The following is a 16,596-nucleotide window of genomic DNA, read 5'->3' as shown; positions in this document are numbered from 1 at the left end:
TCTTTCTTTTGCTCCTGCTCTTGTGCCATTTTTCTTAGGAGACTACAGTGCAGTACTTTCCCTCATCCGTCTCCCTCATTCTTCTTCTCTATCCCTATTTATCTCATTTCTTTCCTCTTTCTATAGGCTTCTTTCCCCTATTTCACCAAGGACATGAATATATCTCCTCCTACCCAGCCCCCCCCCCCCCCCCCCCGTCTCCCGGTAAGTCTCTTTTCCTTCTATCTGTCTGTCTTTCTCTCATCATTCCCAGAGATAACTGCATGCAAGCGCTTTCATCTTTCTCCTCCCTGAAGAGAAGACTGCCCAGCCGACAGAGAAGCATGGTCAGCGTTTCAGTCCTTTATGATGTCACAACCCCCCCGATCCAATACCCTCACTTCCAAAACACCCACACACATAATACGTCCACACAAGTGACACAATAAGAAAGTCAAACCCATCATAAGAAAACAACTCTGTTTATTTCCCCCTTATGGCATCAATAACAAGTGAGGAAAACACTCCCAAAACTGTGCTTTACAAGACGGACAGCTGCATCTCCACTGGAAAACTCTGGTGCACTGTTTCGCTGATGAGACAGAGATAGAGAGAGAACTAAAGAAACTCTAAAGTTAACCTAGAAAGTCTGACCATTTGTCTCTAAATCATAGATCGGAATGCATTTTTCATTTTTAACAACTGGTTGTGAAGAGCTGTGTCTAGACAGATGGCAGGAGAAGGGACGACTGGCACAGGTAAAGTGATCCAGAGAGCGAGAGAGAAGAAGGACGGTGAGGGACAGAGCATGTGAGAAACTCTGACACAGAAAGAGAGAAAGAAAGAAAGAAAGGAGAAAATGGTTATTGTGAAGGGAGGGAGATGGGGGAGGAGGGGAGGTTGTATGTGTTAATACACAGGAACACTGCATCAAACCAATGCACTGCTCTGAGGCTGGCTGAGCAGCTATGAGGAGTGCGTCAGCAGTACATTCACGTTCCCACTGAAGGACAAAGGGAGGGGGCAGAGCGAGCATCTTAGCTGCCTGCAACACCGACACACATCGAAGGGGGGGAATAGAGAAAAAAGAGAGATTGGAGAATAAACAAGAAGAGGAGATGTGGATTAGAATGCTGCTCCTGCTGTTTCTCTGACGGTGGGCTGCCTGTTAGAGCGCTCGCGTGCCTCTCCATCTCTCTCTCTCTCTCTCTCTCTCTCTCTCTCTCTCTCTCACACACACACACACACACACACACTCTCCTTCGCACACTCTATCTTTTTCTTGCTCTTGATCTGTCAGTGGTTCTCTCATTCATTCTCTTTCGGGCTCTCTTTCCCCTCTCTTTCTCTCTCTCTCTTCTACTCTGGCTACTGCAGTAGTCCACCAGCCAGCCGCAAGTCTGACAGCCACACACATGGCTAACTGCCACAACTTACTACCTCAGTCCTGGAGAAAAAACTAACAAAAAAGCAAGCAGAAGACCACTGCAGGACGCAGCCTGGGGGACAAAGAGCAAGCGGAGAGAAGGATCCTCAACACCATTCTCTGCTTATGGATACAGATACGGAGCCCACTTCCACACACATCCTTCAAGCGTAATCCTCTCTGCATTCTCTCATTGCAGAAGAGGACAAGAGTGCTTTCTCTCTCTTCCGACAGCCTTTTGCGAAGCTCCAACAGTGCAGCGTATCCTCTTCTACACCCCCCACACAGCGCCACCATCTCTCCCACCACCCCCCCCCCCCCCCCCCCCAGGAGGAATAGACGGATTACTGCTAGCTGTGCACACAGCAGCCTGCAGCTGCTCTGACCAGGGCCAGCCCAACATTGGGAGGAAGCAAGAGGAACACAGAGGAGGAGAGGAGAGGAGAGGGGGATGACTGTGCCGGGAGTTCTTTAGCCTTTTTCTGTCTCTCAGTCTCTGTCACAACAGGGCTAATCAGCGACCGACAAGCCCTTGGCAAAGTCACAGTGAGGGAGGTCTCTCACCCAAACAGGCGACCAGCCGGACGAGCCAACACATGTATCAGGACCTGACAGAACTGAGGATTTTTATTCATTTCACTTGGTCACTTCTTCTCTCCTCTTCTGTCGTGTTTAACTGCGTTATGGATCGTTGTGATTTATCTATAGTGCAGCTGCATTTTGGAGTCTGCTGCCTGGCAGAGGGACAGTTGGTGGGGGCAGAAGGAATCTGGGCACCTGCTAAGCCTTCATGGCCTTACTGCTGTCTGTGAGTGTTTTCCATGCTGCTCTCAGTCTTTAATATCAGGAGCCATTTTGTACCCTTGGCTAATAGAGGGCCACACTACTTTCTTAAAAAAGGAAAAAGAAGAAACCATCTATCTCATGCCATTCTGTGGAAAGGAATTACACATGAATGCTGTATGTGACTGTTGTGCTTAACATTTGGAAAGAGGCAAAAAGGAGGACTTTCAAACTAATGAGGTACGTCACTGAGACTGTTACTCAACCTATTTCTTACATTGCTGCATTGCTTTTCTTCTGTTTCTTCTCTTGTATTAATCTCTCTCACTCTCTCTCCTTATCTGTCCTCCTTTTTTTCCCCTTCATTCCCTCACAAAACAATTTTGATGCAGCATCTCCCTGCACTGTCGATGGAACTTTGGAGCCTTGAGTTGCTCCAGCCAGGCTAGGGTGGTCTGTCATTTGGTGTGTGCCATATCCCCCCACCATGCAGAATAATGAGCCCTCCACACCATGAGTCCTCTGGGCCAGGTTAGTGTGCAGCCTACCTGGAATGCAGCCCTGCTCGCCGTGCTTTCCCTCATGGTGCCTGCCTTCACTATGTGCCAGTCCACAGGCCCTGAGTTCGGCTCAGCTAAGCCACAAAACTGTCCAGGTGTGTGCTCCTGCACTAACCAGCTCAGCAAGGTGGTGTGTACCCGCAGAGGGCTGATTAGGGTTCCTCCTAACATCCCAGCCAACACCAGGTACCTGAACCTAATGGAAAACAGCATAGAAACCATACAGGCAGATACATTTAGACACCTGCATCACTTGGAGGTACTACAGTTGGGCAGGAATGCTATCAGGCAGATTGAAGTGGGGGCCTTCAATGGTCTAACCAGTCTCAACACCCTGGAGCTGTTCGACAACAGACTGACAGTCATACCTAGTGGAGCTTTTGAATATCTATCAAAGCTTAGAGAATTGTGGCTTAGAAACAATCCCATTGAGAGCATCCCCTCTTACGCCTTTAATCGTGTCCCCTCACTCATGAGACTGGACCTGGGAGAGCTGAGGAAGTTGGAGTACATCTCAGATGGCGCTTTCGAAGGCCTTCACAACCTGAAGTACCTGAACCTGGGGATGTGCAATCTGAGGGAGTTTCCCAATCTTTCACCACTGGTGGGATTGGAGGAGTTGGAGATATCAGAGAATGTTTTCCCTGAACTGAAGCCTGGAGCATTCCGTGGCCTCAAGAATTTACGTAAACTATGGATTATGAACTCTGCCATTACTATGATTGAAAGGAATGCATTTGATGACATCACAGCCTTGGTGGAGCTTAATTTAGCCCACAATAACCTGTCGTCTCTCCCCCATAACCTCTTCACCCCCCTGCAGTATCTGGTGGAGCTACATCTTCATCACAACCCATGGCGATGTGACTGTGATGTAGTGTGGCTCTCTTGGTGGCTCAGAGAATACATTCCCACAAATTCCACCTGCTGTGGACGCTGCCACACTCCAGTCCACATGAGAGGACGCTACCTGGTGGAAGTTGATCAAACAACCTTTCAGTGTTCAGCACCATTCATACTTGATGCTCCAAGAGATCTTAACATTTCAGCAGCGAGGGTGGCAGAGCTTAAGTGTCGCACAGCTGCCATGAGCTCAGTACGATGGCTTCTCCCTAATGGAACTGTTTTGACCCATGGCTCGGCTCATCCAAGAATATCTGTCCTTAATGATGGAACACTTAATTTCTCCAATGTTCTCCCATCAGATACAGGTGTTTACACTTGCATGGTGAGCAACATGGCAGGAAATTCCAACGCCTCGGCCTACCTAAACGTCAGCAATGCTGAACTCAATACATCTAATCTGTCCTACTTTACCACTGTAACGGTGGAAGTTTTGGCGCCCACAGTGGAGGAGACCCCTAAACCCAAGCCCACTGTCCCTGCATCACCCTCTGTATTTCAACCTGTCTTTATCTCCACACCTACTGTGCTATTTCAAAACACTCAGACTCCAAGGCAGGTATCAATTCCCACTGCCAGAGTCCCTAGTGAGCCAGCTGCCAGCCTGGATGAGGTGATGAAAACCACCAAAATCATTATTGGGTGTTTTGTTGCTGTTACCTTGCTGGCAGCTGCCATGTTAATAGCGTTCTATAAGTTGCGCAAGAGGCATCAACAGAGAAGCACCGTGGCAGCAGCCAGGACCATAGAAATCATACAGATGGAGGAAGAAGTTCCTCCTGTTCCACCGCCCACATCTGGATCTAGTGGCTCTGATGACACAGGTTTAGTACTGCCTACACTGGTGGAACACAACAGCAACACCTTTAAGCCTGGGTATGTGTCCTCCTCATCCCGCCAGGGCGGTTACGGTGCCCATTGGACTCAGAACAACTCTCTTCACCGCTCTGTTAGACAGCATCACAGCCACATCAGCACCATTGCTGATCCCTACGTCATTAAGACTACTCATGGCAAGGACAAGGTTCAAGAGACCCAAATCTGAGTAACGCTCCCTATGGATTTATGTCTGACTCTGTCCGAACCTCTCCCCTCATCTCTGCTCACCAGTCCATGCAATAGAATGCACAAAGAACAGAACGGTAACTTTCTTTTGTACAGAAGTGCAAAACAGAGACATTTTTTGTTTCTTGTACATGCCTATACATAAGTATATAAATATGAAAAAAATAAATAAATATATATAAATAAAACTACCGTCAGGCAGTGGTGAGACATGCAAATTATATTAGAAAAGAAAGTAATTTGAAACTATTTTCTAATAACTGGTGACTTCTATTTAAAAAATGGATAATTAATTGCTTTTTTTTTTAAATGAAAAAAGGAAAGTTGTGATGTCTAGCATAGGAAAAGAGGCATTTAGTTTGTTTTCGACCATATTTAGGAGGCAGTAAGAAGCTCTTTGCAAAGGCACCAGTTTCTAAATCCAGCCCCAAATGGAAGCTCCAGTTTTAACTGTGCCAAATATTATATGCAATAAAATGGTATTTCCAAACTAAGGAGTTTAAAAACACACAAAGCAAATTCTAGATAGATACAAACATTTGTCCAATAGCAGCATAATGGCACAGATAGATTGTGCTGTTCAGTAGCTATCAGCCAAATGCTTTTGGACTGCAGTGAAATTCTGCAGCTAAGGTTTAACCCTCTGTTCGCTGGAGTTCAGCTGCGTTTATTTGACAGTGCCAGTGCTTCTTAGTTGTAGCGTATCTAAACATGTTTATTTAGTGTGCACATGATTCCCCTCTGGTTTAACTGGCAAATGTGGAATGCAGGCTAATAACAGTTGTTGCAAATATGTTGTTCTGTTATTGTTTGCATTTTGTATTATTTTTTTCCCTTAGGTTTTGACATGCTTCTTATTGGCTTGTGTAGTGTTTAGGGCTAATTTAGTAATGCATTACAGCAGTTGCCTGACTTGTCTCCGCAAGGGCTCATTCCGATGCTAATTTTTCAAAGGAACAGACATGTGGTGAAGTGATACAGGGCTTTGCTGACCATTCTGCTTTTGGAGAAAACAAAGAGGGTTGAGTTAAAACAAAATGAATGTCTGATGATACCGGGACTTTTCCATGGACTACATCGAAAAATTACTTTGTGTTTCTTTTTCTTTTAATGTTTTATTTTTAGCAACACTATTTTTATGGAGAGACAAAGGAGGCTATGAAAAATAAAATCTTTGGTTTGTATTTCTCTAATCAGAAACACTTTCATCTAATGTTTTTCTTTTCTTCTCTCCGAAAATATTTCCATTTGTGTGTAAGTTGTTTAATCGTAAAGGCTGGAGGTAGTATTGTAAATCGTATCTTAGCCAACACCCCCATCTTACGGTCCTATGCATTTACTTAGTGTCTGCATGAATGGGTCTTTAAGTAACTGGTGTACAATGCTGCATTATACCCCACAGTGGGGCTCTATGCAGGTCAGATAGGCTGTTGGTCTTTGATGCCTCAGCTTAGTTCTTAACATTGATTTCTCAGTGACTGTGAAGGGAAAAAATACATGTATCCCACAGTTCTACGGTTTGTGGGTTTCTTTTCCTTACGCATTCATCCGCAGGTCATACCTCTTACCTGAATGTGTCATTTATGGAACAAAGAGAAATATATTGGGGGTTTTAATGATATGAGTCCAACATTATTTTTCTTCAGCAAAACAAGTATTGCATTCCAAATGCAGTCTCAATATATCACTTAAAAATGAGAAAGCAGGCATATTTTTAGTTTAGTTTTTGTTTTTTTTTGTTTTTGCAGATGCTGTATGTGTCAGTGCATTTCTGAGCAATCTGGTCTTGACATCACGCAGCTAAAAGGCCAGCTACCATAAATAAGCGTGGGCAGTCTGTGGTGACTGAAACGGCTTACCCATGATGTTATACTGTTGCTCTTCATACAAACACTCATCAGTCCTCCTTATTTCATACTGATTTTGACAGATGCTGTTCGACCCTCCACATTTCTGGTCATTTCAGACTTTTATGTTGCAGTGAAAAAGTGCTCCTGCTGAGACTATTTAGGGATGAAGAGGAAATTAAAGTATGACCCTTTTGATAATTATGGTACATGTTGAGTTGACAGGAACACCAATGCTTCATTTTAAAGCTCCAGGCCAGCCATCCAAGACACTTAATAATTGGTTTTAAAGGCACTGGGTGATGTAATATATAGATACTTAATTTACTATGACATTTACACTAACGTGACTGCATTACAGTTTGTTTCTGGTGCAGTAAAAGAAAACAGGAACAACAGCTATGCATGGTTTGAAATATAGGTTGATTGAGGGTGAGTTTTCTAAGGATAAACTCTTGTAAAAGGAAAATTTTTGAATTATACATATTGTTGCCTCTCATCCAAAGTCGAGCCTTTAGCCCCCTGTGACCCTGAAATGGATAAGCGGTTAAGAAAATGGATGTATGTAAACAATGCTGTACAATATGTTGCAGGTGTTGATTAAATACCTCCAAATTTTTGAAGGTTTTCTAAATTCTCAATGGACAGTGAGGTGCTTGTGTTTTCTGGCAGCACACCTGACAGTGTCCAGGTAAGGAAGGGCCTCAATAAGCAGATGCAACTCAACTGTTTCTTCAGTTTCCTCAAGAAAATGCAAGGATGATCGACTACTGAATATTCAGGTGCCAAACAGAATGTGGTGGCTGTTTTTTTGCGCTGGCAAAACAGAGTGTTCTTGGTTGTTAGAGTATGTGTGGGTTGAAAAAGAGCAGACTCTTATTATTTTCCCCCAGCACAGCATGGTTCTTTGGCCGTGCTTGCATCTTCATAAGAGGCTACTGGCTGTTTGCAACGCCTTTAATGTGCCTGATAACCAGGCACATATAAACATTGACAACTACTTCCTTTCTTCTTCTTTTCTTCCTCCTCCGTCTCTTCAGTGTTAAGAGCAAAAGCAGAGGAAAGTCAGAAATCAACTTAGTACTATCAACTATTCAGTCAGTTTGCTTCCCTCTTGCTGTTTTTGTTTTTGCTGTATGCCGCCTTGTTGTAAATAAGATAGGAAGATGGCGTGCCATAACTGCTGCCATCTCTGACTGTTTTTCAATTAGTGATTCAGTATGAAATAGATCGTGTTTGAAGGTTTATAGGCTCATCTGTTTGGTACACTGATTTGCATACGTCATTTGAACCCATTTGCTTTTTCCTTCTTTTTTATTTACTAAAAGGTTAATGATAAAGTCAAATATATGATTACTTTTTTTTAAGGAAGCAGCGTGTCACTAGCTCTTGTTCTTGCTTTACACTTTGCAGGATATGGAGGTAAGTAAAAATAATCTGTAACTTGCCACCATATGGGTGGATCTTATTCCAACTTGATAAGATCTGCAGAGAAACAACTAAAAGGCTAGGATACGGCTCTATGGCTTGCATTCTATAAGGCTGAGGGTTTGTTTGAAACATGTCCTTGAGCCCATAGATCCATATCTGTTGATGAAGTCTCTTGCAGAAAAAAAGTGTTGGTCAGGTGGCAGAAATGCTGCCACAGTCTCTCCATTGACTGATGCCTTTTTGTGCCCACAGAGGGATTGTAATGACCCTTAGAAGTGAGAAATTGTCAGGACTCATCCTTCTCTCAACACTTGATTTATCATACTGCAAAGCTTTGGCCTGTGTCTTTGTTTTTTTGTTTGTTTGTTTTTAACTAGGGCAGAATGTGCACAAATTCAAAAGATTAAAAAATGTAAGGGAATTAATAACCTTGAATCACATTGTCAAAATAATATGTACAATGTTTTGCAATTTCACTGGCTATTGGTTTTGGATCGAGGAAAAATGAATACTGTTAATACATCAAAGAGAAAATGTAAATGCGAGAGAAGACACAGCAGCTTATATACATATAACCAGATAAATCTACAGTTAGTTGACAAATAAAAGGCCAGTGCAAAAGTTTGATTTTCGTTTTTTTTTAGTTTTGCTAGATTGTATTTTGTGTTGCTGCAATTTTCCCACCAATTACTTTTTATGATTAAGCAAAGTACCGCAGGTACATTAAGCTAAGCCAATCATAAACTATATTTTCTGATTCAACTGCCAAGAAATTGTTGAAATTGTTGATGAGCCCTCATACCTCCACTAAATGAAAATCTGAATGTCTTCCACAAGGATATGTGGATCTGGATTATTTTATTTCATATTAATGTATTTTCTTAGAACATCAAGATGTCCCAGATTTTGCCTTAATTTTATATATGTTTTGCATATCAAACAAAATTTCTAATTGACCCCATCTCACCTTACATTTGTGAATCATATTCCATATACTTAAGTTTTTGATGGTTTCTAATTCCTCAACGATGCTGTGTACACCAGGTGAGTGGCCTTCTTCTTTGAAATAATGAAATAATGCTCTCAGTTTTACTACACCACTATGAACAAAGTATGCCAGGTTTCTCCTATGCAGTAGAAAAGATGCGAGACTTCATCAGGACATTCACTCAGTGTTGGTCTGATTCAATGAAGAACATTAACATGTAAAGCCCTTGTGATATGTATACGTATACTAAATACGATTCCACAAAAAGGAAATAAAAAATAAAACATAAGGTAAGGTGTCACTACAATTATATTGCCTCAAAGTAGAGACGCAGTTTGCATCCTACTGAACTGCACTGCATTGTATAAGTCAGTGTCACTGGAATGTAGGCCACGGTACTCTCTTTGAACCACTGCAACTCAGGACAAGGGATGGCAACTGGAGGTTGTTCCTGAAGGTTTAATTCTCTGTCAGTCCATCTGACACTCTTTATTTTTTCCGAGGGGTGTATGTGTCTGTGTGTAAGTGCCTGTGTATGTGTGTGTGTGTTTTCAGTGTCTTCTAGAGTCTGTCATGTTATTTTAATCCCTCTCATTCATGACTATGAAGGTAAAAGTGGAACTCATGCATGATATACTGACAAGCAATGTATGCTAACAGGGAATCCTAAAGCAAGCAATAATGCTAAAAAAAAAAGTCATATTTGTGGACAGGCTATATTACATTCTACAGAAATGTAGATACTATAAGTAAAGATTTGGAGGATACAGTTTGGACACCATTTGACTGATTTAATCAAGGTGTGACTTTTATGTCTGCCACAGAAAATAGCAAAGTGTATATTACAGGTATTTTTCACAGATCCCATCTCTCTCTGAAAAAGAAACAAAAACAATTACATCTACAAATACAGAAGATCTTCTGATATCACAAATAGAAAGCAAAATACCCGACATGTGTACCCCTAATCTTCTTTATTCACCACCAACTGACCCACACATGATGTGTGTGATTGTATTTGTTTATGAGAGTATTACAAACAGTTATCTAGACCACACCGTACATTATGATTACCTGATTTAGGGCTTAAAATAACTGCTTTAGGTAAATTTCCTCTGGGGGTGACTACATAGCACTGAAGGAAGAACTGGGCTGTTACACAGTTACTCAGGGATTAAGTAAAATTAAAAGAAGAATGTTTACATTTGAGATTACATCTCAAATTGAGCCCTCACAATACACTGAGATTTCAGGTAATACAAAGCTAAATCCCTTTTGTCAGCTGGTCCTAAGACTTACTGATCAAATAACTATATACCGTTCAACTTCAAACCAAGACTGCATTCTAACCCCTAATCCAAAGTTGTTGTTTTTTTATCTGAAGCATCAAATAAACTCAGGACGAAGCTGGGAGATTCAAGTAGGGACACTATCTGCAGTGGCCCTTACTCACATCTATGATGTGTTCTCCCTGCTGAAGAGGAAGAAAGAAAGAAAGAAAAGTGGACTGGAGTTAAAACTCTGTGGTGTTGCTAGGTCAAAGACAGTTTTATGTACAATCCACATGAATCAGAAATTTGCGTTATCACAATGTAGAAAAGATGTTAACCATCAGATCAAAGAGTCTGTATCCCTGCACAAGAGGTAGAGACAAAGCTGTATTTCCCCCTTAAGATGACAAATAGTATTAACAGCATACCTTCACGCAAAAAGGAGGACACAAGTCAAAGCAATAAAAAACGATTATGTCAAAATAAAATATCAAAATAAAAGATATTTTGTTTTTGTCAAAATAAAATCTTGACATAATCTGTCTTACATATTTAAAACTCACACACATACTAACAGAGATTTGTCTTTCTTTTCATTCATGTTCTTTTCATTTTAATGTGGTTATTAATTTTATTTTACTTAATGAATTGTGTTTTTCTCTTTCCCTCCTTAGTTTTTAATTGCATCATCCTTCAAGCTATGGCAGTATTGTCCACATGACGTTCACACCAGAAAGAACATAATGAAATGAGTTGAGAAAAACACAATGTGATAGTCCGAGCAAGACAGAGAGAGCAACAGAGAGATTTTGGAGAAAGTTCAGGTGGTACAGACTTTTTGAGCTGCACCAAAGCCAAAACGCCACTGAAACACTATCTATTTGAGCTTATAGGTTCATCAACAGACTCACTGTCACATCTTCACAGCTCAGCAACAGTTCTGGCAGTTGCATAGATTCAGTTGGCTTTTTTTTTTTTCTTCTTTAAACTTGACTTCCGCCTCTTTTCTCTTTCATTCTATCGACCCTGCCAATAACATCCAAGGCCCCAGGGTTGCTATGGTTTCCCTGGATTCCAGTGCAATGGTGATTGGCTGTTGAGGAAATTGTGGTAGACATGGAGCTGTGTGAATAGGGAGCTTACTGTGACCCTGACAGAACGCACTGTATTCATATTTACTTTGAGGACCTTGGTTAAACAGCCACTCGAAATAAAGCTCAATGGGCCTACTCACTGGCTGGTATGTGCTGAGTTCATGTTGTGGCAGATAGAGGAGAATGATGTGAAAAAGGAAAAAAAAAATATTTATAATGTTTTTTACAAATCGCAAAAGCAGAGCTCTACAATTCATTCTTATGTGACACACGATGGAAGGAAGCAATTTACCAATTTTTTTTTTACAATTTAACAAAGCAATGACATTTACAGTAAAAATGCAACAAAAAACACTATAATAAAGTACAGATGTTTTCTGTACTATCTTAATAACTAAGAAAACATACTGCAATATGTGCCAGCAAAAATGGGATGTATGAGACTCAAGAATATTAAATTGCAGACAATAGCTGAAAGAGGAAAACAAAGATCTCTTTGTTAATACAGTCAAGAGTGGAATACAGCAACACACTGTAACCTGTGTTTCTAAAAGTTGGATCTCGGTAGTGCATAGGATGTGAATGTGCATACTACTATGTACTCCTGCTAAATTCTCTAAATTGTAAATTGTCATGGGAAATTGATAACGAAAAATTGCACTGTGCTTGTGCTGTGTGTTCTAAGTGTGTTATATCAATACTGGATGTTGAATGCATTGAATCTAAACCATCTAAGATGTAGGATGAGGAATGTGTGAAAGTGACATGAGGCAGCACTCTAAATAAACTGAGGCACACCGATTTTGACTCACGCTGTAATAACACAAACTCTAAATATGTAAAAAAAAAAAAAGCAGCGGGCCAAATTGCTGGTACTGCTCCTTGGAATATTATTTATTTAAATATTAGTTATTTTTTGTGTATATAATGTGGGAATTATTTATTTATTTATTACTTACATTGTAAAGTAGCTCCTGACTCAAGGACCACTTACTATTTTACGCGTATTCCTCAGTAGATACCACAGTGAGTGGCGGGACACTGGTAACCACAATAATCTCATTCACCTGTAAGCATAATTACATGTAGCATAGCCCATATGGGTGCATCAGACATACAAAGATGGCTGCTAATTAGTAACCTACAAATAAATACTTGGTCAGTCTGTTAGTACATATATAACAAGTCATACTGTAGGTGAGGTAGCTGTATTGAAAATGCTAAGAAAGGAATCAACAAAACAAATGGTCAGGATGTCCAGTTCAACTGGTCAAATTAGATAAGGAGCCTTGGAGAAAGCCACCAGTTGCAGTCAAAGTAGCCTATACACTCAGCCACTTTGTTAAGTACACCTTAACAAAGTAGTTCTCAGGTTGTACCTCCCTTTGCCTTCAGAAGTGGCTTAATTCTTTATAGCATAGATTCCACAGGGTGCTGAAAACATTCCTCAGAGAGTTTGTTCATTATTGACACGATAGAAACACAAAGTTGCTGCAAGTAGTCAGCTGCACATCCACAATACATTCAGACTGAGATCTGGTGACTGTGAGATTATCGGATTTTTGTGACAAGCTGGAAGCAGCCCTCAGAAGATGGGTGCATTGTGGTGATAAAGAAATAGAATTGGTCAGCAACAATACTTGTGTAGGCCGTAGCATCCAAAGTGTTTCATGAAAAGATGTCCTGCATCACCACCAGCCTGCACCACCTAGCACCACCGCCAGCCTGAAACACTGATATAATCTTTATGCTTTCAGGTTGTTTCCACCTATCATCCAGATGTTGTAGCAGAGATCATGACTGATCAGACCCAACTACAGTTTTCCAGTGTTCTGCTGTCCAATTTCACTTAGCCTGTGGGAATGGTAGCCTCAGTTTCCTGTTCTTAGCTGACAGGAGTGGCACCCGGCATAGTCTTCTGTTGCTGTTGCTGATCTGCTTCAAACTGAATAAGTTGTGCATTCATAGATGCTCCTCTGCATACCTCGGCTGTAACAAGCGGTTATTTGAGTTGCTGCTGCCTTCCTATCAGCACAAAGCACTCTGACCATCCTTCTCTGACTTTTTGTATCAACAAGGCATTTTTGCCCACATAACTCCTGCTCACTGAATATTTCCTACTTTTGGATCAGTCTCTTTAAACCCTAGTTTAAAGAGACCCTAGTTTGTGCAGGAAAATCCCAGTAGATCAGCAGTTTCTGAAATACTAAGACCAGCCCAGCTGGCACGAACAATAATGTCATATTAAATCATCTTTCTTCTCATCCTGATATTTAGCTTAAACTGAGCATATCTACATGACAAAGTTGCTGCCATGTGATTGGCTGATTAGAAGAGAACTTGAGCAGCTGTAATTAACAAAGTAGTTGTTGAGTATATACAGTGCACAGCTTAATCGTCGGCCTCTGTCAAGCTCAAATAATTGAGTTATGAAAAAAAGAAAACGGATAAAAATACCCACCAACTTTTCATGAAGTTTAGAATTACCTGTAGAGACCAAAACCATGTATTTCTATTTGTACTAGACCAGGGGTCTGCATGCAGTGATGCAACTTGACCTTAATATTAGCATTGTTATTAGTTTTATTAGTTTTATTATTAGGATTATTATTATTATTAGTAGTAGTAGTAGTTGTAGTGGCAACCCACCCTGAGCATCATTAGTGATATCACAGTCAAAACTTATTTAAGTATGGATGTATGAAATAAACAGCACTTAAACTTGTAACACAGTAAAGAAAATTGTATTCAAAAAAATACAGTAACTGAAACAAACTTTGTCCTGCGCAAAGGCTTTGACATTCTGTGTACAACCAAAACAGTAAGTGATGGATTTTTACACTAGTAATAGTAAATTATTAGAACTGGACACTAGAAAACATACTAACAGAAGATGTAAACAAAGGTTTCCATCCACAATGTTACAAGTCAACCACAAGTAAAGGCATTCAGGCAATCTGTGATTTGTTATAGTTTGATTCAGATTATTCACATAAACACATTCATAACATACATACTAAACTTGTTCAGAACAATTGTCAATCAGCACTGTGTATTACATACACATGCTTGAGTGCCTGTGTGTCTGTGCTTGGCCGGTGTATGTTAGACCGAGGCCAATCATTCTGTAGAATGAAAGCCTGATAAACGACAATAATGTTCGCTGTGTAATTGAAAGACATAGAACCCCAATTTGTTTACACTGAAGTAAAAAAAAAATATCAATGAGAAATGCAAGCACAGGTTTTATTCTGTATGTGGGATAATTATGTGTTCTTAAGAGAAGCATTTATCTTAATACACAGAAGATTACCCTCCAAATCACTCTCACAAATTCAAGCTATCAGCTTGGAAATAACCTGCTGACAAGCACGGGGGGCATAAATGTGTTTTTATTTCAACACTAATTCTCTGTTGTGTTTGAATTACGCAGACCATTAGGACCGGCAAATGTGCTCCAGGCCAGTGTGTGTGTGTGTGTGTGTGTGTGTGTGTGTGTGTGTGTGCGTGTGAGCATATTTGTGTATAAACGAGTATGTTGGAACAAGAGTGTTCAGTGGCGTGTCGGTGGTATTAATAGGAGGATGTGAAGATGCAGTTGTTTTGCCTTCTGCATGTGCTGTACATTCACTACCTTATCACTTCCAAACACTCTGGCGCTGCTCTGTCAACTCAAATGAGCTAATTGCTTTAGTCTTCCACTCTTACTTATTTTCATTTTGGCTCCCTCCCACTCTTTCTTTCTACCCACACACAATGGCCACTGACTCGCTTTAGATTCTCATTGTCCCTTACTCTCTCTCTCCCTCTCTCGCTCGTACAGTTTCTTAATGCCTTTTTTTAATTTGGAATCTGTCTAAGAATTGCACCTTGTCCTAATTGCCTTTGCAGCTGAGTCATAGCCCTTCTCCAAGCTATTTTCTTTGAGTGACTCCCTTTCAGCACGGCTCACCTCTTTTAAATATATTCTCTGTTCATTTTTTTTTAGCGACCTTTGCAATATGTTGATCAGAAAGAAACTGTAGATCTATTAAGTTCTGCTTTTTATTCCTTGCCTTTTCTTGCTCTTCTCTCTCTCTCTCTCTCTCTCTCTCTCTCTCTCTCTCACTTGCTGAATTTCCTCTGTAGCCTCTCAGAGAGTAAGGATGGATTATAGTGTGACAAAGAGCCATGGTGCAGTATAGGGGGATTTGGGAACGCCAAGCTCTCTGTCATCTCAGGACTCACTCATATGCCTCTGCACTCCATTATTGTCCCACTGACGCATCTGTCTTAACAGAGAGCAGGGAGGGAGTGAGAATTAAGTGAGGGATGATATATGTGTGTATGTGGGTGGCTGGGCACTAGCCTTAATTGACAGGACAGTCCTAGTATTCTTGAGTTGCTTGGACAGTCTAGATGGAAACTTTGCAAAAACAAAACAAAAAAAAGTGGTTTCTTGGACTTTTCCATAGCATAACACCTTTATATTAAGTGACATGAGGTTTAAATGAAGGGAAATGGAGCAAAGTGTGACTACTGTTTAAGTATGCACCATTCTAGTCATAATCTGAGGTAAATGTCGCTGCTTGCACAGTGATGACTAAATCACATTAACCGCATTACTGCTGGCTACAGCATAGACCTCTCTTTACTAATAGCATGCTGCACAGCTAGTCTGAGGTTGAAACAATGATGAGATCATTTGTCTTAAAAAAATGATCATGCATGACTTTCATGTGTATGGTTGATTATTATGATTATTAATACTGCATTTCACAGAAACTGAGTACATAGTGTGCTCCTGTTTGCCTGTATGCTGCATTCACCTCATTGTTTCTATCAACAGTCAGTTAATCAGTTTAGAAAGCAGTATATCTTCAGGAATCGGGTAATCTGATCAACTTTATATATTTGAGAGAAGACCGATTTCTTTTTAAATCTTGTGTGCGTGTGACATCTGGAGTGCATAGTGCAATGATTTGATGCAGTAAGCAGTGGCAGAGGGACTGAAGCAGACACGCACGGTGGTCTGAAAAGAAGATCCCAGCACATGTGTCTGTTTTGGAGAAGGGGTTGGTGGGTTGGGTTTGGGAAGCTTTCTTACAAGCAGGTTAGGACTCCCAGGAGCATCAATCCTGCTGCAAACTGCTTTGATCAGTTTGTAGTCTAAATCCAATTTAAGAGTTTGCCCCAAGCAAGAGTGTGTATGTGTGCAATTTTGTTTATAAAGTGTAAACTGGTGCTTGGCCCATGGCAGGCAGTGTCTG

General features: G+C 40.9%; 1 protein-coding gene across 1 annotated transcript; it reads left to right on the top strand.

Annotated features, from left to right (window-relative positions):
• The first annotated feature begins 916 nt into the window (after positions 1-916).
• lrrc4.2 (leucine rich repeat containing 4.2) lies at positions 917-8,618 on the top strand. The gene is made up of 2 exons (XM_026176114.1): positions 917-2,428; positions 2,581-8,618. The coding sequence occupies exon 2, from the start codon at positions 2,702-2,704 to the stop codon at positions 4,694-4,696; it is 1,995 nt and encodes a 664-aa protein (XP_026031899.1). The 5' UTR covers positions 917-2,428; positions 2,581-2,701; the 3' UTR covers positions 4,697-8,618.
• The last annotated feature ends 7,978 nt before the right edge of the window (positions 8,619-16,596 follow it).

The sequence above is a fragment of the Astatotilapia calliptera genome, chromosome 7, assembly GCF_900246225.1.
Source record: "Astatotilapia calliptera chromosome 7, fAstCal1.2, whole genome shotgun sequence".
NCBI lineage: Eukaryota > Metazoa > Chordata > Actinopteri > Cichliformes > Cichlidae > Astatotilapia > Astatotilapia calliptera.
Note: the sequence above shows the minus strand (reverse complement) of the source record. Positions and strands in the feature narration are given on the sequence as shown.